The 25,752-nt window shown below is 41.1% G+C and overlaps 1 protein-coding gene across 2 annotated transcripts in view; it reads right to left on the reverse strand.

The window, feature by feature from the left end:
- Positions 1-25,752, reverse strand: part of SH3D19 (SH3 domain containing 19) — a 324,933-nt gene that overhangs the window by 3,389 nt on the left and 295,792 nt on the right. For both annotated transcript variants that reach the window (XM_069242645.1, XM_069242646.1), the window contains 5 exons: positions 24,781-24,833; positions 20,156-20,367; positions 16,238-16,290; positions 7,478-7,664; positions 5,853-5,953 (listed from right to left, as the gene is read on the reverse strand). In XM_069242645.1, the coding sequence (XP_069098746.1) occupies positions 5,853-5,953; positions 7,478-7,664; positions 16,238-16,290; positions 20,156-20,367; positions 24,781-24,833 (606 nt within the window). The remainder of the gene's footprint in view (positions 1-5,852; positions 5,954-7,477; positions 7,665-16,237; positions 16,291-20,155; positions 20,368-24,780; positions 24,834-25,752) is intronic.

Below are 25,752 nucleotides of genomic sequence, written 5' to 3' on the forward strand. Positions count from 1 at the left end.
AGTGCCATCAACTCCTCTACTGAAATGGACAAAATCAGATCCACCCTTGTTAACACTTTACCTTCACTTCCAGCCATGCCCCATTGTCTCCAAATGGACCTCTTTCAATCAGGTCTCACAGAGGAAGCTCTCCAATAGCCTCAAAACTCTCAGTCTAACTACTTATGAAGATGATGCCCTTTAGTCTTCCATCATCAAACTACTCCAAGAAAAGGTCTTCATATTCCTTCTTCATATGCCTCCCTAAACCAAGATGCCTTCCCAAACACCCTTAAAACCGGCTTGATGTTTTCCAAGCTGAAGAAACCATCAATTGATACTGCACCTTCACCAACTTCCACCCTATTAACCACCTTCTGTTCAGTACTGAAAATCATTGAGAACCAGCTAAAGGAGCACATTGCAAGAATAATCTACAGAACTACCAATCAGACTTCGGCCATGATGCAGCACTGAGGTAGTCCCACACCAAGTAGTTGACAACACCCCCTCAACAAAAGAATGACATCCAATGCTTGACCTCTCTGCAGCCTTCATCACAGTCACCCACCCAGTTCTGATCAGTAACCTGAAATTATAATTGCGATTTTCAGGCATTGTCTTGAAATGGTTCACAATATAGCTACTGGTGATAGCTCACACATATACGTTACTTAAGAATACAGACACTCCCCGCTTCCTGCAAAGTACCCCAGTGCTCCATCCTCACTCACATCAACTATAATCTCTACATGGATCTCCTTTGATCCATTCTCACAGACAGCAACATAAAGATCCATCCATATGCAAATAATTTCCACTTCTACCCAACAACATCCTCAACCAATGACATACCGATACTCACATTTTGCAGCAGAATCAACCAATCTTAGATGTCAACAAACTTCCTGAAGCTAAACCCCACCATGACTGAATTCCTTATGTTTGGCAATGGCACCAAACACCACCAGATCCAAGCCTGGCTCTGCAATGTAAACCTACCAGGCTTCACCACCCAGCTAACAGAATGTGAAAGTCCCTAGGATTCAACCTCGACATAGTCCTCTCATTCATAAGACAAATCACCATTATGACCAAGGGACCTTGGTTCCAACTATCCCTCTTGAAGAAAGTGAAGCTTTTTTTTCTCCAGAAGATGACCTCAGAACAACCATATTAACCATATTCCTTTCCCATCTGGACAGAGGAAACACATTGGTTTCCCTGGTACCGCCCTAGCACCCCTGGAAAGGTATCCCACATGTAGTGCCACAGCTCACCAAGGGCTCAAGGATATTCATCCCAATCACCTATACATTAAAAGCCATATGCTGGCTTCCTCCTCCAAACAGTTTTATCTTCAGGATCACCGACACCACTTGTAAAGCCCTTAACAATAAGACCCCAGCTTACCTGATAAACAAATCAACCATACCTAGGGGACAATACTCAACTAGTTGCTTGGATGGTGCCAAGCTGGAGAAATCTTTTTCCATGAAGTGAAAATCCAGAAGGCAAGCCTTCTCCAAGGATCTGGAACAGCATCCCCATCGCACCAGTGTGCATTTGCAACAGTTAGAATGCTTATTGCTATGTTCTAATCCCATTTTTAGAGTCAGAAAACCACAACTTGAGGTAATGATCTCATTCACAAAATTGTGAATTTTTAAAAAAGTGTATTGCAGAGTAAGTAGTCTAATTGGGGTTGGGGAGAAAAAAAAAAAAGTAAACTTTGCTTCTTAAATGTAACCCCATTAAAAAAAAAAAAAAAAATCACAATCCCAGATATGGTGGTCTTCTGACCCCTGCAGGCTACCATTCCTGTGAAGGCCTGCAATTGACCTGAGTCACAATTTGCATACTCCCTCGTGAACATTAATGAGGTAGATGGGACCGTGACCCACTTTGAAAATTCATTTTCTGGACCAAACTATTTGTAAATAGGTCAGTTAAAAAAAAAAATTCAAGGTCATACAAATACTGGTAGCAAATTGCAACGTTTATTTTAATACTACGCCTGGCCCTTAATCTCCAAACTATCCATAATGGGTCTCACTAGCTGGATGCAGGATCTTCTGAATCATGGTTGCACAAGTCTTATGTCATCATTTTTGAGGGCATCAAGCAATCAGGAGCTGACTTAGGTGTCTGGTATTTTCCTTTAGTGTGAGCAGGAATCACCATGATAGAAATAAAAAGTATACATGCTCTAAAGAAATCTGTGATGGTTGGCATTACTTCCATCAGAGCAGAACACCTGCAGCTGCCTTGCTCATATAGGCCAAAAAGACACAGTACCCCCAAGAAGCAGCACTGTGGCTTAAAACTGAATGTATTTTGGGTGCCATCTCAGTTTCCCCCAAAATCATCCCCACCTTGCTTCCCAAAAAAGGGCGAGACTGATAGGGAACTAATTTTCATCTCAGAGATGCTCGTTTAGGATCTGTCTTCATAAGCCCCCTCCGTGGGATTAGCTGCATTACCTTCCTTTTTTGAGCATCTGGGAGTGAGTCTCCCACCACAAAAAATGCTGGTGCTGATAGCAGTAATTCCTACTATGCAAATGCATCAACGGAGCTGCACAATAGCACCGATCTGCAGAAATGGATTAAGTACTGGTAGAGGGAACTGCAGCAGCCTTACAAGGAAGCATGGGGGAGGTCACACCTGAGGTGGCAAGGATAAGGTTTTTGTTCTGCTGAAAATGAAACTTGCTTAAATGATCTTATCTAGAGCCTGCCAGACTATTTCTAAGCAGTGTCATCAAACTGCAATGCCACAGCGGCAAAGACTGACTATGAAGCATTCCATGACAATTTAACACCACATTGTGACCAGTACTCTGAAGTGCCCACGAATGAGAAAGTCAGAAACAAACGGTTTCTCTTTCCTCAGTTACAAAAAACACTTATCAAAAGGATTTGCTTTACAAAAGATTTACCGATGCTCAGCACATAACACGTGTAATACACAAGGAGATGCTCCCAAATACAGCTCTGGCAGAAAGGAAAAGAAACAATGGCAAAGCTAATAGGTCTCGCCTTTACAACAACTATTGGCTTTGTGGATGTTGTTTTAGCCATGTTGTACAGCAGTGCGGCTGCTGTGCAGCATGGCTAAAAAGTTTTTTTTTTTTTTAAGTGCTATGACGCAATCAGAGCTAGTCCTGTCATAGTGCTTTTTTTTTTCTTTCAGCCACTTTTCACAGCAGCTGTGCTGCTTTACAACCTATCTAAAAAAAAACACTGACAAAGCCAACAAGCTTTCACAAAAGGGACACTGATTGGCTTTGCCAATACTTACTCAATCATGTAGCAAAGCAACAAAGTAATATACAACTATACATTAAAACACAAATATGATGCTGATGTACATGTAATGTTCTATTAAACACAAAGATTAAAGCCACGTTAGGCTAATGTTCGACTGCTATATGGGTAGTGCTATGTACACCTTACAATTTCACATGCTGACCGGTCAAGCTACTATCTTGTGAAAGAGGTATGTGATTTAAAAAAGAAACTCAAAGAGTAATGTTGTCTGAGAAGTAAAGAGGAATCAATAGCAAATAATATGTCTCCAAGTAAATATGAACGTGAAAAAACCTCAAGTGCTGCCTATGGTGGATAAACATGCATCATTCACATGTAGGACAAGGCGCAGCTATATGAAAAGACCTCTTAACATAATTCCCTTTTAGTAGGGATAATGAGAGCTAATTGTTGCTAATGATTGACGTTTGATTTACATGCACTGCGAATGAAAATAATCTTGAATCAGAGAGAAAATTACGGAGCACCCCATGGCCTCTGAGCAAGTGCCAGCTGGCTGTTCTCGGAAAGAGCTAGCAGGCTGGTGTCAGGCAGTCAGTATTTGTTTAAAGAAACGTTCCTACCTAAAGTGTTTGTCGGTCAACTGGACAACCCTAATCCTGGGAACAAAAGGAGTAATTAGTCAACCGAACTTCAGAAAGTCATGTTGTACTCACGAAAGAGAAAAGAACGAGAAACACCATCCTTTCCACTTCTGTACAAAAAAAACCCAAAACCCCAAAACAAAAACAGTCTCTTAAGGGGTAAGCAACAATGTGGGTGGGAGGGGGCAATCAAAAATGGGGTTCAAGCAAAAATGTGGAATGAAAGGGAGCAAGCAACAATGGGGACAAGCAAGAGCGCTGCATGGGAGGGTGGACGGGGGCAAACAGGACGTCACAGTTGAAGGCAAACAAGCATTTACAATGCAATAGGTCTCTCATATTTGGACACATTGTCATCTTTGGACAACAGCGCCCACAAGCAAAAACAAAAACAAAAGAAAACTTAAGAATAAACTGAGAAAAGACAACTTGGCAAAATAAAATAAAGTTAGCTTTAAAAAATAAAACTTTGCAATTTTGTGTCTGCTGGGCATGTTTTTGCCAATCACAAGTTTTCTGTTTGCGGGGCACTCGATGTTAAAAACAACAAATAGTACCTCGATCAGCGCAGGAGCAGTGGACGGGCACTAATTAAGTTGCATCAATTAGTGCTTGATCCCTGCTCTACACAGAGAAACGGAAGTGATGCCAGACATGCCTTGACAAACTATGATGCTGGAAAGAAGAGTGGCACGCAAATCAACAAATGTTGAGTGACAGGCAGGCTTCAAGCCCTTTACTGTACACAACATAGTCTCACATACGAGACGCATGCACAATCGCATGCACTCGTAGGCTCAACCCTAAAAAGAAAAAAAAAACAATGGCCACATCATTGAGCTTTTCCTTGTTATGTTGGGTTGGGCACAGACAACAGAGCAAGAGCAAAAGAGGCAAGGAACACGACGGACGGTGAAGAAGGCGGCAGGAGAAGGCAAGCAACATGACGGATTGCGGGAGAGGGCAGGCAGTATGAGTGACAGCAGGAGAAGGCCAACCAATAGTAAGTAACTGACGGGCTCTAAGCCCGTACAAGTAAACAAAATGCCTCGCTGCCTCGCAAGCTACAGCACATTTGCTGTCTCAGGCGAGACCTAAAAAAGAACAGATATAAAATGTTTTGCTTCGTGCAAAACTCTCTAAGGCAGAGGTCTTCAAACTGGGGGGCGGGCCCCCATGGGGGCCTCTAGTGATCCCAGTGGGGGTGGCGCCAGACAGTGGCAAAAAAAAGCATTATGCAGAGAACATGCCTTTGTTTTCAGCAGAAGCTTGTTATTGCATTTTTAAAAAGGTAACAGTACTTAACTGCAATGTTTAAATAGGTTTAGAAATATTTAAACATTGCCATTTTTATAAAACAATTGTGAACAATTCTGAGGGGGGCCAATGATTTTTATTTTTCAACTTGAGGGGGGGGGGGTGGGGAGGGGTCGCGTCATTAAAAAGTTTAGAGACCACTGCTCTAAGGTAATGTAAGTTGTATGTTGCAAGATTCTTCCCTTCTCTTATCGTCAAGTCTTACTCCTTTATCGCCCCTGGAATGCCTCGCGCACGGTAATGTCATGTGAGGCACGTTCGTGGAGTGGAAAACTGTTCATTTTACTGGTGTACAGTGCTGAATAAAACGAGGTGCGCACTTGCATCACATCTACTTCTCAAAACCCCAACTAAATGTAAAAACACTGTACACAAACAAGAATCCTCGTTGTCAGCATGCTCCAGTTTTAAAACTTTTCTTACTGAATAAGGAAAAAAGCGCAAAACAAAAATAGCAATAAACAAAGGCGATTCCAGGAATTATTTCAGTCATGAATCTGGGAAGGACCACTGGTGGAGAAAGAAAGTCCTCTGATGTCAGATGTCTGTCTGGTGTATGATACAGAATCCTCTCACATGACAATTTAGCATCTTTCTGTTGAATAAACAGTCCGTGCAGTTCAGTACCACTGAACAATACCTTGAAAGTGAGTTCATCCTCGTTCTCGCCGTTAAAGTCGTACAAGGCCTTAGCTTTCGATTTCTTCTGCCCCCGAGGTTGCTGCGAGGGCTGAGATACATCTGTAAAATGAAAAAGCAGGAACTGACACAGCAGAAATTCAGTTTCACCCGGAAGACAATAGGCAGTGACCAATCTATCACACAACAGGCCTCAGAAAAATCATTAAGTCGAAGAAACATCTTTCCGAGGTGATGCAATGTAAACAAATAGTCCTGTTTTGAAAATGATTTGTCTGCTGGCTGCAACGAAGCTTATTAAGAAGCAGTAAAATATTTTCGCTCTATACTATCGAAACAGTAAAGGGCAGCAGTTGGTTGCAAATACTAAGGAAAACAAGCATCAACACTTTGAAATTGTATTGGTGTTTATTTACAAGATCCGCGCTGATGGTGGAGACTACTCCGATCTTTTTATGTGCAGATTCTCCACCACGAGTGTGGATTCTCTGCAGTCAAACGTACTACTTGTAAACATTGTTTGTTAATATAAAAAAAGTCCTAAGCTTACACAAAAGCAAGTCTACCTCTGTGAATCAGGCCCACACTTTCTACCCAGTATTTGTCATGAGTATTAGGAGTACAGATGTTCTCTTCTAAGGGGCAACAGGACAAATCAGTAGGGCTGCAACAGATGAGTGCAAGAGTTCAGGCAGTTGTTGCCTTTATGGTGATGCGTCGCTATTTCTCCCTCTTCTGTCGGGCTTACATCATTACTTTACAAGACTGCTCATAATGCTCAGAGTTTGTTCTCAGCTATGCTATAATGTTCCTCGAGAGGTGTAAGGGGGCACCATTATACCTGACAACACTATTGCCTCGAAAACGTTGGATACAACATTTCATTTGTATTGTATCACATAATGGAAATCTAAGTGCTCTCTACAGCAAGGTTTGACAACTGCAGTTGACTCACTAACCACACCAGCTGCCCCTTACCATTTGGGTACCGTCCACTCCTTGCCAGTGACTGTGCCATGTGTAACTGTTGTCCATATGTTCAGTCGCAGTCCAAGATGCCTTAAGCTCTTTTACTCTCACCGTTCCTTTGGCTCAAGTCACATAGGACTACTCCACTACATCCTTGGAAAAAAAAGATGTGAGGCAAACCTAACCTTTTACCTGCCCACCCGCCTTTAAGAAACACGACTGAGACACACAGGAGAGGCCATCTTCTGCCAGCTGGCACTCAGTCGAACAAACCAAAAATCATCCACTTTCCTATTACAAATGGCGTACAGCCATTAAAAGTGAGATATGGCACTTCTGCAGTATTATACTATTGGATTCCATGTTAATGGGCAGAAAGTACAATTTGAAGTGACAACAGCAGAGTTGGATGCTGCACATTAAACCTGACACTTAATAGGCACTCTAGGCCTTTGCTTGACAAACAGAACGATATATTGGTACGGTCTAAAGAACGAGGATCTCTTCTTTCATTGAACATATGCTAAAACTTACCCAGCTATGAGGCACTGATGTCAGAGTAAATATCATAATGTACAAAAAACGTGTAAATATAGCAGTACAAGTTGGCAGGTAAGGACCAGAGAAATGTAAACCACACCACATAATCGTGATTACCTGATATAGCCTGAACAAATGATTTTGGCACTAGTCCTTCTCTGCTATTCACTCTACCGCGGTACCATTCCGAGTCCAGTTGTTCTGTGATGAGAATTCGTTCTCCTTTCCGAAAAGGAAGGTCCTTGTCGGTTTCCGCTGTGAAATCATAAAGTGCTTCATACCAGTCTCCAGATGAACAGTTATTCTAGTAAAAGAAACATCGAGGAAAAGTGAAATGTTACTTACCCAGTAAGCATCGGTTTGTGGCATGTAGTGCTGTAGATCCAAATGTTCTCCATACTTCAGCAATCTAGTGTTTGGTCCGGAAGACTGCAAGTTGTTTTCTTCTAAAAGTATTTCGAGTCACGAGGTGTAGTGACGCCTTCTGCTGGTGATTTGCCTGGGCATCAACTCCATTATTAGGTTGTTTTCCCGCAGGCTAGTGAGAATAGAGCGTAGCGGAAGAGAAAAGACAGATGTCCATGCAAATGAATATACCAAAAACGGTGAAGAGATTGCAATGGCCACAGGTGTCTGGGGAGGAGGGCGGGCACATGTGATTCTACAGCACAACTTACCACAAACAGATGCTTACTGGGTAATTAACATTTTCAATTTGATGGCATATGTGGCTGTAGATACACATGTACTCCATAGACTGTAAAGCCCCCTAAAAAGCAGTGGCTAACCTGTGGGTGTTGCAGTGGTCTGGAAAAGTGTACGTAGTACCACCTGTCCTACATTAACTTGTCCACAATAATGCTTGGAGAAGGTGTGCGGTGTGGACCATGTAGCTGCCTTACATATGTAAGCTATGAAAATAGTTTCTAAAAAGGCCATGGTTGCTCCTTTTTTTTTTTTTTTTTGTTTTTTTTACGAGCGGAGTGGGCTCCAAGAGAAACAGGTAATGTGGTCTTTTGGCTATAGCATAGCAGGCCTGGATCCATTTTACAATCCATATGACTATGCCAGATTTTGATATAGGGTTGCATTTGTGTGGTGGTTACAAAGAAAAAGAAATCTGTTTGGTCTTTCTAACAGTGGCGGCTGCCACTGAACTGGGGTGGCAGGAATGAAAAAACAAAAAAAAAACAAAAAACCACTTAACCTCTTTCCTACGGAGACGGGTTTGTCTTCTCAGTCATCTTCCTGGAAGCACACAGGCTTCCAGACTCTCCCCTCCCCAATCACGACTCTGCTGTCACCAGCATGACAGCAGTGCCATGGTTGGTGTGAGAGCCCTGCTTCGGTGCTCACGGAGAGAGTGGCACCCTGTGCACTCTCTCATCGCGGCTGTTCAATTCAGCCAGATGGGAAAATGTAAAGTGCCCATGTCTGTTTGGGTGGCTGAAAAAGCCGGCCAACCACACATGTGCACTTATGGTGCACCAACCACTTATCTGCCCAGCCCTCTCCAGCTCCGCCCCACCCTAACCTGGCTCACCGAAAAATAAAATTATAATAACGATTTGTTATTATCATTTTATTTTTCCTTCCCCTTCTGCTGAAAGCAGGTGAGTGACGCCGCCCCTGTTTTCTAAAGATTTTAGTTTTATCAATGAGGACCATTAGCACTCTCTTAACATCTGGAGTGTGGCGACCTCTTTGAGTAACAGAACCTGGTTGCGGACAGAAGACTAGCAGTTTGATAGATTAAGGTGGAATTGAGATAACACCTTCGGTAGGAATTTAGGGGTTGCTGCAAAGAACTGCTTTATCCTTGTGTACATGGAAATAGGGTTCTTGCAGTGTTAACGCCTACAGCTCACTAACATGCCTAAGTGAAGTGATAGCAAATAAAAATGCCTTCCACGATAAGAACTGAAACGGGCTTGAATGTAAAGGCTCAAAAGTTAAGGAGGATGGCAAAATTGTTGTTTGCCCCCAGAAGATTTTCCACTAGTAAATGGATGTTGTGCGAATGGCCCAACACCAGATCTTCTGCGAAAGGTGAGACAGCTGTACAGAATGTACCCCCTCTCACCTGGTTTCTGCAGATAATACATTGTCATGTTGTCTATGCCTATCATAACAACTTTGTTGGTCAGGTCAGGTGTAAATACTTTCAGCGCTAACTGAACAGCAAGAAGTTCTAGGTAGTTGATATGCATACCTCGGTGTATGGGATCCCATAGACCTTGGACTGTGAGACACTAAAGGTGAGCATTCCATCCTGTCTGTGAAGAGTCTGTTAGTATGGTCTGAGGAACAGGGTCTAGGAAAGCCCCCCGCTTCAACAGTTTGTTTTTGTTACACCACTGCAGAGAGCGATGGGTGCGGCTGTCTACCAGCAGATGATCTTCCAGATAACCATGTGTCTGAGATCATTGACGTGCTAGACTTTCCTGTAATGGACGCATGTGTAGATGGGAGTTTGGCACTACGGCGATGCAGGAGGAGATCATGCCTAGTGGTCTTGTGAAACATCCAACTGTGACTTGCTGGTCGGGGTAAAAACTTCAAATTTGTGTTTGAAAGTTCTGTATTGTTGCTGCATTGGGTTAAACTAATCACAGCTGGTTTAGAACGGCCTGAGATAAGGCTGGATCTGAACAGGCTGAAGATGAGATTTTTAGAAGTTGATGGTGAAGCCTAGTTGATGAAGCAAGCCTATGGTATTTTAGATGTGCTGTAGACAAAGTAAGAGTGCTGGCTTTGATAAGCCAGTCGTCTAGATATGGGAAGACATCCATGTTTTGTCTGGATAAGTGTGCTGCTACACCGCAAGACAATTTATGAACACCCTTAGTGCAGTAGTTACCACAAATGTGATAACTTTGAACTGATAGTGCTTGCCTGCTTTCACAAATTTGAGGAATTAGCGATGAGCTGGGTATAAAGGGGTGTGAAAGTGGGTGTGCTTCAAGTCTAGTGCTGACAGGAAGTCGTCTGGCTGAAGCAGTGGGATCCTGATATGTGCAGTCATGCATGCTTGCGTAAAAGGGCACTGGTATTAATTCCTCTGGCAGCTATGTCAGTGGAATCTAAAGCACACCAGATTGAATTACTGGAGATAAGTTGGCCCTCGCTAACTATCTCCTGGCCTCTTTTTCTATGCTCCTCTGGGTGGGGGAGGAGCTTCTTCATCGTATCTCAGTGGGCACGTTCATATCTGAATAACAGCTCCAGAGTGTTAGCTATATGCCAGTGGTTGTCTGCAACCCATTTCTCAGAGGACTCTATAAGCTTGCTCTCCTTTCAGGAGATGGAGCATCACTGGTGGCCTCAGAGTTTGCTCTCTTTCTAGCACTGGAGATCACCAGCGAATCAGGACACATTTGGTATCTGATAAAAAAAAGGGGTCAGAGGAGGAAGCCTTTAATTTCTTTCCACTTGTGGTGTAATGATGCGTGCGCTAGCGGGATAATTACAAATGTTATGAGTGCCTCAACATTCCTTTCAGCATTGGGAGGTACTGTGTTGCCCTGTGAGAGGTGGAGAGGGTTTGAAACAGAAAATGGGCTCCTTATCGAAGGGTACCTGGTGAAATGTGGCTGCCCTACCAATAAGCTCCTAAAAAGAGGTGGTATCGTCTGGAGGAGACGGCCCATCAGGGTAGACATCTGGGTTGGTGTCAGTGTGCAGATCTACATCATAGGCTGACCAAAAGTCTGTGTTTTGGGAGCAATCAAGAGTGCCATCCCTTGTTCTATGAACACTTGTAAAAGAGTGGGGGGACCCCTGAGGGGTACCGCCAAGTGGGTCACCCTGTGAATGAAGAGGTTAGGGTGGAGGAGAGGGAGGTAGAAGAAGGTGTGAAGTAACAGAGTCCTTATCTGTCCTTTTTTTTGGCAGCAGGCACAGATACATCAATGGCCTCTGCAAAATAAAACTCTTTGATGGTGTAGTGACAACAGCTTTTAACAGACACAGCCAATCTGTGCCTGTATATGTAGTTGTTTATGTTTAGCATTGAGATGCTCTTTCATCTTATGGAGGATAGGCTCAATCGAGGAGCTCGGTTCCTAAGTATGTGTGGCCTTTGAATCACTCTTATGTTTTGGAGCCAAACCTGACTCAACATCCTGTTGTTGAAAGATGTCAGGTATATCCTCAATCTCCTGTCGCTGCATTTCTCTACAGCGTGCTCTTCGGTCCCAGAAAGTTTTTTTGGATTGAAAGGACTGGCAAGCCTCGCAGTCATCCTCTCTGTGGTTGACAGACAAACAAATATTGCAAACCTGGTGTTGGTTAGTCAGCAAGAACTTTGCTTGGCACTTAGGACAGAAATGGAGGGAAGTCAGTTCCATCAGAAGTTCATCTTCGAGTTTGACAAATCAAGAAAATGCCGGCCTGAAAGGTGCGGCCCAGATGGCCTCTGTCGAAGAGCATAGTTCCAATGGGCGGTGTTTGGCTGGTCCTGAAATGCAAGGGAGAGAGGTGTGTGTTCGACAATGGTACCGATGATAAGGGGTGGATCCCGAACAGAAAGAGTCCAAAAAGACGGCCTCAACTAGGAGCTCGGTGAAACACGACCAGACGGCAGAAGAAAAAAATCTAACAATGGAGTCGATGCCCATGCACAATACAAAGAAAAGGTGGAGTCACTATACCTTGCGATTCGAAAGACTTTTCTAAGAAAAACGTGCAACCTTCTGGACCCAACACTAGATGGCAGAAGTATGCAGAGCATGTGTATCTACAGTCACACATGCCATCAAACTGGTATTACTGGTTAAATATTAAGGTGCATTGTTGTACACAAAGGACCGAAGTGATATGTCTGAGGATTCCAAGTGTGCTTTGGAACAACAGGGACATGTACACAATTGGTTGCCCAAGATATAAACAGTTTGATTGAACACATCTTTCTACATAGACATGGCAGGTATCCTTGCATTGGTTTGTTTTATGCCATTGGTGACGTGTGTGAATGTTGCCTAATTTGGAGTTGAAAGAGATTATCCATTCTCCAAGAGATTCAGCTTTGATATGTCACCTGATCAAATAAACCTTGCCCTCAAGAATATATGTGTAGTTTCAATAATGGATTTACAAGGTATTTTACAATTTGCTTAAGTGCTGGATTTGTTGGTAGGTTGCTGCTCAGTATTCAGTTTGATGTCTTGTGCATTGTCAAGGAGGATTTGATTTAAGATCAGGTTTTAAGTTTCATGTCTTATCGATAATAATGAATATCTAAGCACAACTTGATGTGTTAAAAGAACAAGATGCATGCCAGGAGGGAAGCAATGTCACTTAAGAGAAAAGATAAAATTACGTACCTTCAAAAACAATTTTGTAATACCTGGTCTACATCCATGCAGCAGAATGATCACTTTGTATACTATCGGGGATCAGAAAATTCTTCAATTCCAGGAAGTAGTGGCAGACTGGGACAGGTATAGAGCTGCATAGGCGTAAATGATTGTGTATAATGTATCTGATTTGCAAATGTGCACCCTTCTGCCTATTGACATCAGGTCTGCCTAAATATCCCATTCCACACAGGGCAGGGTAAAGTCTCAGTAAAATACAAATTTAGAAACAAATATTAGCAATTTAGCACATAGCCTTCGGTAAGAAGAGCAGGGTTGGTGTTGATGAATTTGAATGAAGGTGGAGTGTCAATCAAAAAAACTGTAACCAGGGGCGACTGACTTGTTCTTCTAATGGATACTTCTATCAACAAAATCCACACCTTCTACAAACTCCCTTTGCCCTCGTCCAATGGAAGTAGTAGGTTCCTAGGTTACGTAGCATGCAGAAAGATGACTAACATATTTCAATAGACTTAATAAGCAAATGCAAATTGAAAATCAGGTAGAGGCATCCACCCCTACCCTTTTTCTTTACCAGGAAATAGCAGGCATACATGCTGGAACTAAGTTCTCCAGGCAATCCTGGTTGGAGTACCCCTTTCAGACATAAAGCTTGTACTTCTTCCTTTTGGTTTTCCACAAAGTAGGAGAGTAAAAGTTGGCCACAAAGGTAGTGAATTCCTGATGAAGGGGAGGGAAAAATAAAATAAAAATATAACAGTTAAATAGTCAGAAGGGTCCATAGATCCTGGTTCACTTCTCTTCTACTGCAGATATAGCATATCCCTTCTCCAATGAAGTTCCGTTTCTGCTAATATTACCACATTATATTTGTTTGCCTGCTGCAACTGATACCACAGCTGTATGCTGGAATCATGTGATATCTGCCGCATCAACCACTGAGAGAAATTGTTACTGTTGTTGGGGTTTCAGGTAGGGAGAAGGCTCTGCATTGGGAGTTGTTCTGACTGTTCAAGCTATTGCAATGCTCTATTTAAACCTTGCTAACGGCACTAAAAACATCTTACCATCAAACAGCATATTGATCAAGGAAGCCTTGTCTTTCACTAAGAAACTAGTGTAACTCACACAGGCATTGCAAGGGTAAGGTACCAGAGTACCACTCGAGCATAAGGTGTTCAGTGAAGATTTTGCCTCAAAGAATCCATTCCTTCACTGAAATTCTGTGCAAAAGAAGGTTGCTTATCTTCCAGTTAGTGTTCCATCATCACTTGAGTTGTATCCCACAAAATGCCAAAATAGCACGCAAAAAGCTAATCACAATACAACAGAGCACAGTAAAGATATCAGAAGCAAAACTCTTCCAATCCATGGCATCCAACATCTTGGACTCCCTCTCCAAGAGGCAGAGGAACATGATGGCACGGCACTTGACTGAACTATCCTCAAGCACTAGACTATCTGGGATGGGCCCTTGGAAACATAAGGATGACCAGGTTCCAACTGTGCTTACGTGACACTGTGCCTACTAAAAGCAAAGGCCTTTGACAATTTTTACAGACGCACAAGAATAAGCTTCATTTAAGAGGCAGGAGGGTGTTTAACAGTTGGCACATTGTACTCCTACCCTCTCTGAACTCATTAATTCCTATCACCAAGGGTGAAAGCAGTATCTCCAGGTACTCATCTGCCCTGCCTACTATCAAGGTAAAAGAGAAGGCTCCATCATAGTGGCATACAGCACCGGGAGCTTTACCTCCACATAAGTGTGCATGCTGCAGTGATACTGAAAATGGGCCAGCATACTCATGTTTAAATTCAATGGGGGCGAGAGACTGCCATCTGAATCATGTGTCGAGACTCAGGGAGAAAAATCGGGGTCACTCATAATTATTTTCCAAAAGGCCAAAGATTTAGCTTTAGAAGAGATTTCCCTTCTCTTTGTAAAATTTCAATTGTTTCGCAGACTGACTAGAATATTTTGAGACTGTGCGAACACTGATACTGGCCCTAACTAGTGGAGTAAGGATCTCAGTCACAGAACGCGAAGGTCAGGAAATGTGCTCTAAAGGGCCCAAAGGGCCGTATATTAGAGCTCGGAATGGAGCAGAGCCATAGGTGCTTGTCCTAGAAACAGTGTTCAACATTACAATAGATTTAGCATCCTACAAGGGGTGCCTAAGGCCTGATCAGCTGTGAGAGTCATATCAGCAAAATCTTGGAGTATGATTTCCTAAAAACAATGAAACTGCTTGAGATCAAGAGTGGACTGTAGAGGAATAAGGACTTTACACAACAATAGTACATTATCAGACAAAGACGCTGACTTTCTTAAAAAGTTGTCTCATCCTGAACACCAGATGAGGACGACCACTGATGCTGCTTCTAGTTACAGTTTTGTGTTAGGCTTCCACTGGTGCTGGGAAAGAAGTCACTGCGGTTTTTCTACCATCCAAGAAGAGGTGAGACCAGGAACTCCAGCCAGCTATCTGTTAGGCCACAAAAAGTCTTCATGCTCCCAGATCACAGAGAGAAAGCTTCAATCACAGTCCATCCCCAAGCACAATATGCAATGTGTGTCAGAGATGAAAATCCAACACCCCTAATTATCGGGACGTGTCTCCACAGAGGAAAAAAACGTCCTTCAGAAGAAAGTACTCTGAGATGACAAGGTGAGTATCATGCAAAGTGATCTGGGCTGTGCAAAAATAACAAGGAATGTAAAGGGTGCAAGCTAGTAGTGTTTTGAAAACAATACATCATATACTGTGATGCATATGCAACTCCACAACTGGAACCATTTAGGCCTCATCTGGAACCACGTGGTGGAACTGAAGATTTTCCCAAGCCTTTTATGATATGTGGGGGGGTGTATCAAGACATAAAAGTAAGATCCATTTACTGCCAAAGTAACACACACCAGCCCTAAATGTGGTAAAGGACCTTGGAAATAAGTACACATGCACTGATTCGTTTCATTCCCTCCTGCTCTTTCCTTCAGTGGCCAGCTTTAAGAAGCCTACTGTAGGCATGGCACCTTTAACAACACTTTTGTGGTGAAGCGATTCTATGGAGCAAAGGCATAAAAAGATATAAGAGGTACTCATTCAGTAAAAAATATACACTTGGACACTGTTATTTGCTAGAAACTATTAAAAATAGTCTGTGAACCAAAGCTCAGGGGGGACCGTGCTAGTTAGTAAGCTACTTCTCTTGCCTGTTTCCTGGATCTCTAAAATACTTGGTTGCCCTGCTCACCTTCTGGATCAACATTCAACTCTTTCAATGCACTTAGGCATATAACAATGAATTGAAATAAGGAATCAAAGGCAGAAATGAACAAAATAAACATGAAATAAATATAAACATTAGATTCACAACACAGACCGGAAAGAATGTACACGTTATTGAGCATTACTGACCATATGTGTGATACATAAATAAGACATGGGCAATACCATTGAGTGGAAAACCAAAATGAAAAATTCTGTTAAAAACAGCAAACCAAACAAAATATTTAATATTAAACATTTTGTTTACTACCCAGTTCGCTTACCTGAGAGTCAGATCCCCAAGAGTCTCTCTTGCTATGCAGCTGGGCACCAAGACCTAAACGACAAAGTTCGTTGGATAGTCATTGCCGTGTGCTAGTTTAGTTACCCTATTCTCCCTGTACACAAAAAATATCTTTATATTTGGTCACAATGGAAACACAAACAAATTTGAAACCAAAGTACATACATTTCATCTGTCATTTTTATTTAGAACTACGTATTTCCACTAATTTTCTACATTTAGGGCAAATAAAAGGAAAGGAAACTGAACACTAAGAAAAAACTATCACAATGGAGGTAGTGTTATACAGTTTCTACTCAGATAATAGAAAATTTTATTTGGGACAGCAGAACTTCATAATGTGGGAGACTGAGTCCATCTACACAATCAACTGTAAGAATTCCTGGCTAGCTCAGAGTGCCTCACCTGAAACCCCATACCTAAGGGGTGAAAGGTGATTATGGCAACCTGAACATGACACTGACTCACCAGGGAAGTTGTGGAAACATATCTTACCCTTTTGTAATATTACTCATGAATACCAAGACGAGACACAAAAAGATCCAAGCTAAGTTTTCAATACATTTATTGAAACAATCGCAATCTGCCATATAGAGAGCGAACTGCGATAATTAGGCAGATGAAACAAAGAGAAGTAATCTGCATTACAAACATGATAAAGAAGATAAACAATCCAACCATGCTGTATGTAGTTCTAGATGTTCTAGAGATTCTAGAGGCTCTTGGAGGTTCCTACCAAAGTCTACACTGAGAGCATTGCGGGTATACCCTTCTGCCTGGCCTGGTCTAAGGGATTAGCCCTAACCTCTTGCCTAGAAACAGTGTCAGGAGTCAGTCTGTGGTAAAGCTGGCACTCCTCTCAGGAGGCTGGTAGATTGGCACAAATAAGCTGCATGTCACACAGCAAGTGTACCAGGATGATTGTGGCCAGAATGTCTTCTGCCCCTTCCAGGTCAGTGCACCATTTATATAATGGAAAATACGGTGTTGGAAGTACAGTCCCAACGCAGTGCTGGGTCTAGATGTTAGAAGCTGTCTCCTGAATGGGCAACACGAACTAGCATATCGTGTACAACTTTTAGTCTTGGGCAGAAAAGTACTGATTACATGTTGTGCAAAGGCTAAGTAAACAAGCATTTTGTCCCGCCTATTCCTAGAATAAAAACAAGCTGATAAAAATATGTCAAAATTATTGCTAAAAGAAGCCTTACTAAAACAAATAAAATATGAACTATAAAACTAAGCTAAAACAGAGGTGACCAACTGGGGTCCAAGAGGCCTTCACAACAACAGACTTTACAGTTTTTAAAAAAATATTAACAAATATTAATTTCCACATAAGATAGTAAATACTGTCCTAAAACGAAAATCTGCCTGCATTGTGTTTGGTAGTGTATGCCAAGGCAGAGGGTGTAGAGTGCGGAGAAGCACCCTACTTCCAATCACATTTCCAAAAAGTTCCAGCACTCATAGAAAAGAGGGTTAAGTGTACTTAGTTTCCTCCACTTCCCTGCAAAGTTCACTTCAGATCCATGTTATGTATAAAAAAGTAATACTTCGGAAGTAAGAGGACAATGAATGTTATCAAACACCAACACACACAAGTGCAGTCAGAAGGCAATACACCATACACCCCTTCCTGTGTTCTTTTTTTATTTATCATCTCACTCACCCTCTTCAAGAGTATCTCCTATTTGGCAATTATTTCCCCTCTAACTGTTGTCCACTTCACACTGACTAAAACTTCCCTCTGCCATACGTATTCTAATGTCATTGTGAACAATACTGGAGCAGAACTTAGACTGAATGCGAGAGCCCTGAAGTAAAAGCACTTTATGGATAATTTGGGCAATGGGAAAAATCCCAATTTATGTCACATGTCTCTTTTGATAGAAGTTACCATGGTAAAACAGGATTTTTTTTTATAAGTTTAATTGAGTTTCTTAATGCATGCATGTATTTTGTCCTACACAGTACAAAAACATGTACGACTCAGTAGACTGTTATACATAGCTGAACGTGCTGGGAACAAGATGAGACTGTGCAAACACAGACAAGTAGAGGGAATGCTCTTCACCACGTAGCCGATTTCCATAACCACTTTTTCTTTTAAGTCACTTCCATCTACACCCATTCAGCTCACATGGTCTTTATTTCTTGTGGTAACACTGAAAGATTCAGCACACACGCTAATCTGAATGTTTGACCACAAAGCTCTTAAGGGATGGCTATTTGTAGGGCATAAGCTCCACCACTATTTTCCATAAAACATTGGTATGAAAGAGCCTACCATATATAAAAGACAAAGGGATTGCCCTCTTGCTGTGGAGTGGTGTGGGGAGATCCATAGCTGCTGACCAAAGGGTTGCAGGCCTGCACTATGATCAAGATGATAAGAGGATGACCCGATACTCTCAGTGCAGATACTGATGATCTCCAGCAGGACCACTTCAATTTTCACCACAAGGTGTGAACAGTTTCTTGGACTGTTGCTGTTGTTTACACAGTTATTTTCATTGGTGATGCACAGGCTTCAGCTGCATGCCAAGATACCTTACCCAAGACATGTACAGCAGTAGGAGAGCCACAGAATCACACTGGGGAAAAATGCTTCCTATTTTTATTTTTTAACAGTCACAAGTAACATATACTTGAGATAAAAATGGAACATCCCCAGTTATGCTCTGGATTTCCTACTCTAGGACCTATCTTTAGAAAGGTATCACATCACGTCAGCCTAAATGTTATGCCCTTATCAGTGGAACATTAATGGGAGAACCTGTCATTCTTCTTCTTCTATCTTTTGGTTATCAAAACAGTGCTCCTGGAGGCTGACTATGGAAGGCAACAAATGGGCGATTTCCCTTCTTTAAGCAATTTTACCTATGTAAGGTTCCAGCAATGTTCATGCAATCCTAATTAATAGGGAAAGTGATCTTCAAATAAGATCCTCTCCTGCGGGCATCACCTCCAAGCCACGCCCCCTTCCTTCACTACCTGCGATATGGCCGCTACCCATGCTTATGGAATCTGACAAGGTAAAGATTCTCAGACGGAGCCACAGCCACAAAGAAAAAGTGAAAGCCTCAATGTCATTAGTAAGATACAAAAACAAAGCTAACACATCATTTAGCCAATGGGGGTAGACTTATAATATTCTCTTTGGCAATGTCCGATAAATTCACCCTTCCAAAAAAGAGAATCTTCAGTACTCTTTACCAGAACAATAGCACCAAATCTCAAAATGCAATTGGGCGGGTGCATAGTAAGCTGTGTATTCTGTGGCAAGAGAGATCATTCTTGCTTTTTTTCAGGGTATTCAACTGGTGTCTGATGCTGGCAGTGAAACAAGCTGACTTAAACTTTACTAAGCTACTGTTCCTACAGGAAACAAAATCAGAAGGGAAGGCTAGGACTACTAACTGCTCCAAATGCTAATCTGGATGCTAATCCATAATATGGATGACCTATAAAACAAAGAAACAAGCATAAAATTACTACTGGTCCACATACCAAAGAGACAGAGACACTGCTTGTACTCTGCTACTGGGATGAGAACATCTCAAACTTCAATTATTGAAAAATGCCACTTTGCAGATCATTTGTAATTTAAAGAAGGCTCACCATATCCCTGATTACTAAATGAAACATAGCACATGTTCTATAGCACACAAAGAAACGAGTCAAAGAAATGTTTAGAATGCAAGGGTATTTGTTTACCTGAATGCTAATGGTCTTGGCAAAAAGAGACCACTGCTCAACAACAGAATGTGTTGAAAAATACGGCTGTTAATAGCACAACTAAGAAAAGTACCTTTGAACATTGGTTTGTTATTGAATATCCTGCAAAGAAGCTTCAGTTCTCCAATATGTTTATCAAAACATGCTAATTGCTTACCTGAACCTGCAGGCACACTTTGCAGAGTACTTGGGAGGTCCTCAACCACTTCCACAAAATTCAGCGGGAAAATTCCAACTTGTCCTTTGAGCTCACCTTTCGCCCACTCTTCATTTACGTATTCTTTAAGGCGAATAATTTCTCCTTCAACAAAACTCAGCTCACCATCCTGTTCTCCACTGAACTCAAACCTAGCCATGCATCTTGGTCCCCTGAAAAGACAAAGAACATGGTATTAAAGCCTGCCCCAAAGACAACAAGAACGTGCTTTTCATTACATGTTTTTTTACGTGTTAAAAAGATGGACATATTGCGGCCCCATGATGCACACAAGGGAAATCTGTCCAAGATATTATCTGGGCACAAGCATTTTTCACAGATCTAGAAGCAATCAGATTAGGTGCAAGGCTAGTACTGTCATTGTACTGCTGGGTATGGCTACAATGTAAGCGCTATCATGACATGTGAAATTCAGTGTTTGAGCATTAGCAGACGGAAATTAATTTAGAGAGTCACTGATTGACTAGCACAAATGATGTGGGCTGTAAACAAAAAGTCACCATTTGAACCCTGCAACTGAAGGAAAGAAAACGAGATCTGGAGAAAGTTAAACGAATGTTTCAGTTATAGAGTAATCAATACCACAAAGAACATGTAGGGAATATATATTGGTTAAAATGTAGTTGCAGTTGTGACACTATCCCATTAATTATACAACTTATATTTTTAATTCCCGTTTTCTCTCATTAATTACTGTATACCTACAACCGAAGTTCCTAAAGGTACAACTATTGCACATTTCGACATTAATTTGTTCTGAGAAGTGTCGTAATATTTGTTTCAGCTGTATACTGTACCCAACTGCAAGCACGGTGTATATATATATGCTGCATTGTACCAGAACTCATTAACTATCCTTTGTAGTTCTATTGAAGCTACTTGTTCTTGTATCCGTTTTTATTTCTGCAAAACTCTCTGATGTCAATGTGGCCTGGTTCAACCATATAACACTACAAATATATAAGTTAAAAGAAAAATAAAACATGTGCTCAATCTGAGCACGGCTTTGTGTTCACAATAGTGCAAGTGGTAGAAAGCTGTTAGCAGTATTAGCACACACCAATAACAATCTACAGCATCACTCCCAATGCATTGTTATCTGGAATCAGGCAGAAAAAGTGACGAGTTTAGTGTTGCTGAGTTTCACGATGCTCGATTTCAGCTATGGCAATAACACTGGCCTGACACCGTAAAACGTGTTGTTGTCAAGCAGGTGTTACATCTGTCTAGTTGTAATTAAACACATAAAAGGTGATTAGGAGAATGTTTACAAATAGCCTAGACCATTGGCAACTGCTCTAGGTGGCATTCCAACCCATCGTTTTTTGCCCACAGTGCCACTCTCGACAAACAGGCTACCTTATGCAACTTAGTACTGACACTTCTACTCATGGGAAATGTCAAACTTAAACTGCCAGGCGAGACCTCCCTCCCGAATGAGCCAATAGCATCCCCCGGCTGGTCTCAGCCTTCTTAGGGCTCGTCAGTGAGGGACAGCTTGGATCCCATAGCACAGTGGGCAAATGATCCATCTCTGTTCATACCCATGGCCGCATAGGACATGTGTATGATTTCTAGTGGTAATGCCTATGGAGAGGAAATGCATGTAAAAATCCCTTAACACCAGGGAAATGTAAAAATGGGCTCAGAAGTCAGTTTTAGGCTTGGTTGTCTACTTTACTGCCTGCTGCTATTGTCTCCAAAAAGCAGAGGGCCTCACACACTAGCAAGAGGGGGCACTGTAGCCACCTTTCCAGGTTAGTATTGAGACTAGTCCCCCAGGACCATCGAAAATCTGGGGGATTTAATATATGTATTCTCTCTCTCTCTCTCACCTCAAACCCCATTCTACTTTCTAACACCATACTCCCTTCAGTAGCCCCAACTGCTCTACCTTTGGCCAGTGCTTGCATTTACATAGGTGCCAGTAACACACTTTGGACTGTGGTGCCAGTGGCTTCACCGTGGAAGATTACCTCTGCTTGTAATACCCCTATGCTTATGTGGCCCCCCACCTATACTGGTGGATCTGACGGGGCTGAAGTCACCGCTGTTTATCCCTGACATTTGGTAGCCTCACTCCCTGTGAGGTGGAATCTATTGATTGAATGCCTAATTTGCCTGCTTAAGAATGTTTCCCCACATACTGCATGATAAATATAAGATTGTGTTAAGCATTAATGTAGACACAGATATAGTTTTTATGCAAATTAATGCCAAATCACACAGTAGCTAAGGAAACATATGAGCTCAGGCTGTCACCACTAGTTGCCAGCTATATTTGGTCATAATTGCTTGTATGCAGAGGCATAGGAAAAGCAAGGTGGGCAATAATGCAAGCAAGAAAAATGGGTCCCCAACCGTCCATTTAAGAAGTATAAGATGTCCAATATTTAGATGCAGTGGGCCCATCACACTCGGTCCGGGTGCTACAGTCCCTGACGCACTAATGGTGGCTATGTTGTTCCTTAAATGCATTCTTTAATTCTGTCTATATAAGGCTTAATTGTACTCTCTACCCAAATTATTATTGTTACAGAAACAAAATACATTTCCTTGGAGGAAATTATGTTCCAGTAAACAGGAAAGGTAGAGTTTGTGACGCTTAATTTGCAGTGGGCAAGTGTAAATGCATATTAAAATCGAGAGTAGTTATACAATAGAAATTCTGATATTAAGATGCTCATTTTCTGAGAGAATAACTTTAGGTAATATGTTTAACTAAAATCAGCTGGAATTTGTTCAAAATGGCAACCTTAATGAAACTACAAAATGCTGGATGGGGTTGATGACCACTTATTGGACTTCCCTTGTGGGGACCTTTTTGGATCAATGGTAGGTCAAAATGAGTAAAGTCAGCCAATGGGAAGCCTGGTATTACGCAATAACGGATAAGTACAGCATTTACAAAGGTACCTGGAGAGACTGGCCCTTTATAGTATAGGTGAAGGAAGGGTAGGACGGGGGTTCAGGAGGGGAAAAAGGTGCTATAGTGGGTTGCATTTAGGGAAAGACTAGCTGGTCAGAGGGTGTCTCCTGAGAGGCCCTATTAAAGTTTAAGTAAGCACTGTCACTTTAGTGGGAAAGGTAGAAAATATTTGTTTGATGATTTTTTAAACAAATTCCGTTTGAAAGGATTTGATCTGATTTGACCTGTGTTCTGTAATATGGTTAGTTATTAATGCTGAATATCACGTTTCCAATAGAAAAAAATACTGGGCTGCAGGATTATGATGTTATCAGTGCTCTCAATGTAAATTAATCGTTTTGCAGAAACATAAAGACATTGCAGGGTAATGCTATTTATTTACTATTTTCTTGCAGCCTTGAAATGTTAATGCAAAACACTAAATGTATGATGGCTGTTGATCTAATGAACGTCAAAGTAATTCAGAAACATGGTTATGAATAAAAGGATGGATAAAAAAAAAAACAAGAAACTACCTCTGGATTTTATTTTTAAAAAGTGATGCTACCTTAATTGATGTAGATACCAGCTATGTGTCAATTTCATCCTCAGTCTGGCCATTCACTCACGTGTAGTTAAAAACTAATGTGGCTCATAATGTGGCTCAAAGTATGGATAACTTTAAATATACTCTGAGTTATCTGAAAGATGTCTTCCTACATAAATAGCTACGAGGCATACATAGTTGAGATCAGGTGTGCCTCCTTCCTATTATAGTCTGATATTGGTATGTTAATATCCCATTCCTGGATCATTAGAACTAGCTTAAAATCCAGATTTACTTCTTACTAAAATAAGGATGATAAAACAGCAAATTTATTGGCAAATCATAGAGTGAAATAAAAAAAACAACAACAATACCAGATGCTAGTCTGAAGCCTACTGGGGATGCCCCAGAAGGTTGCTGAGAGAGAGAGATGTAAAATCCACCTTAGAGATAATGATACTGTCCTTAGCAGGAAAATCGTTTGCTATGAAAGGAATCCATACAATTGGTAGAAATGCTTGCTTCCCAAATGCTGACTCAGTAATGTCAATTCAAAGGGAAAAAATACTTTCTACATGTTGCCCGACCACATTTACAAAAATAATAAACTAATGTAATGCCAATTGTTTCTCAATTATAAACCTGATCCTCACTAGGCATGGATGATTTTTCCTTACAAAATCCAGAAGAAAAGGAAAAAATAAATAAGGTAATTAAGTTTGTGTGTTTCTTCATCCATAAAAAGAGATAACATTTTGCAGTGGTTTTTGGTTCTTATAGTGGGTTGGAAGCATGAAAAATTCCATGAACACATAGAGATCTATGAAATTCTGCCCAGAAGAATAAATTCAGCAAAAGTGGTAAATTTGCTTGAAAAAGAAAATTTCTTAACAGATGGATTTCAAGTTTCACATTTCAGCAGAACATTTTGCACATTGCTAATTCACACCACAACCACTGCAACAGATACACCACGTTCAAACACATTTGTAATGCATAGCATGACAAAATATGCCAGTGCTTGTATTGGGATAAGATGTGATCCCACTGCTACATGGAGAACACACAATTTCAATTTTTTTCCCAAACCTTAATATTAATAAAACTCACGTAATGCTTGTTAACGATTTCTGTTTACAATTATCTGGCCCAGGAACATCTACCTAGATTTTAAAATAAAAGGAGAAAATATGTAAACTCAAATGCTGTAAAGTCTAATTACATAATCATAGGAGAAGCAAATGTTTGTACACAAGTCAAATAATTGAATTTTGACTTTCATTTATTTTGTAAACACGGTAATCGTTACCTGCATATCTGCAGTCTGACAAAACAGTTTTAGTCACATTATTTTTATTTTTTGGCGTTAAAAAACAACAGGTATGCTTGTAATGGTGATATTGTAATTAGATTAATTAATAATTTTGGTTGTTCTCCCCTACGTGGGGGTATCAACTTCAAATTATCAAGTAAAAGAATCCGTTAGCTTCATTACAAAGGGTTTATCCTCTAAAGCAGGTCTGCTTTTCTGTTATAAAAACTAAGTTACTTTAAAGCACCTGAATTAATGCAAGAGTATAGATTAAGTATGTACTGATAATTTAAAGAAGTGATATTATTGTACTAAGAAATCAAATGATGACATTGATTGTCAATGAATATACAGCAATGACAAGTACAACAGATTTGAAACACTGTCAAAGTATGTAATGGAAAGAGGCACACCAAAATCGCCCATTTATGTTTAAGTGCAAACAACACGTGACTCACTCACCTTCTCCCTCATTACTAAGCAGGGCCTGTGGATGATCACATTTTTTTTCAATGCAACTCTGGGATAAAGTGATGAGCGGACCTCCAAACCCCACTGATACTATTGAAATGTGCAGTAAAATAGTTGGTTTATACCTCATTGTGCATACAATAACCTGCATTGAGGGACTTTTCGTGCTAAAGTACTCTCACATGGGTCATCTTTATTTAGTAGCCAGGTCGGCCATTTGCCTAGCCCATCTCTATTCCACCAGTCTCTCTGATGCCATGTTATATTTTTCAAGTCTAAACATTAAATCTAATATATTT

This window comes from Pleurodeles waltl, chromosome 1_2, assembly GCF_031143425.1.
Source record: "Pleurodeles waltl isolate 20211129_DDA chromosome 1_2, aPleWal1.hap1.20221129, whole genome shotgun sequence".
Classification (NCBI taxonomy): domain Eukaryota; kingdom Metazoa; phylum Chordata; class Amphibia; order Caudata; family Salamandridae; genus Pleurodeles; species Pleurodeles waltl.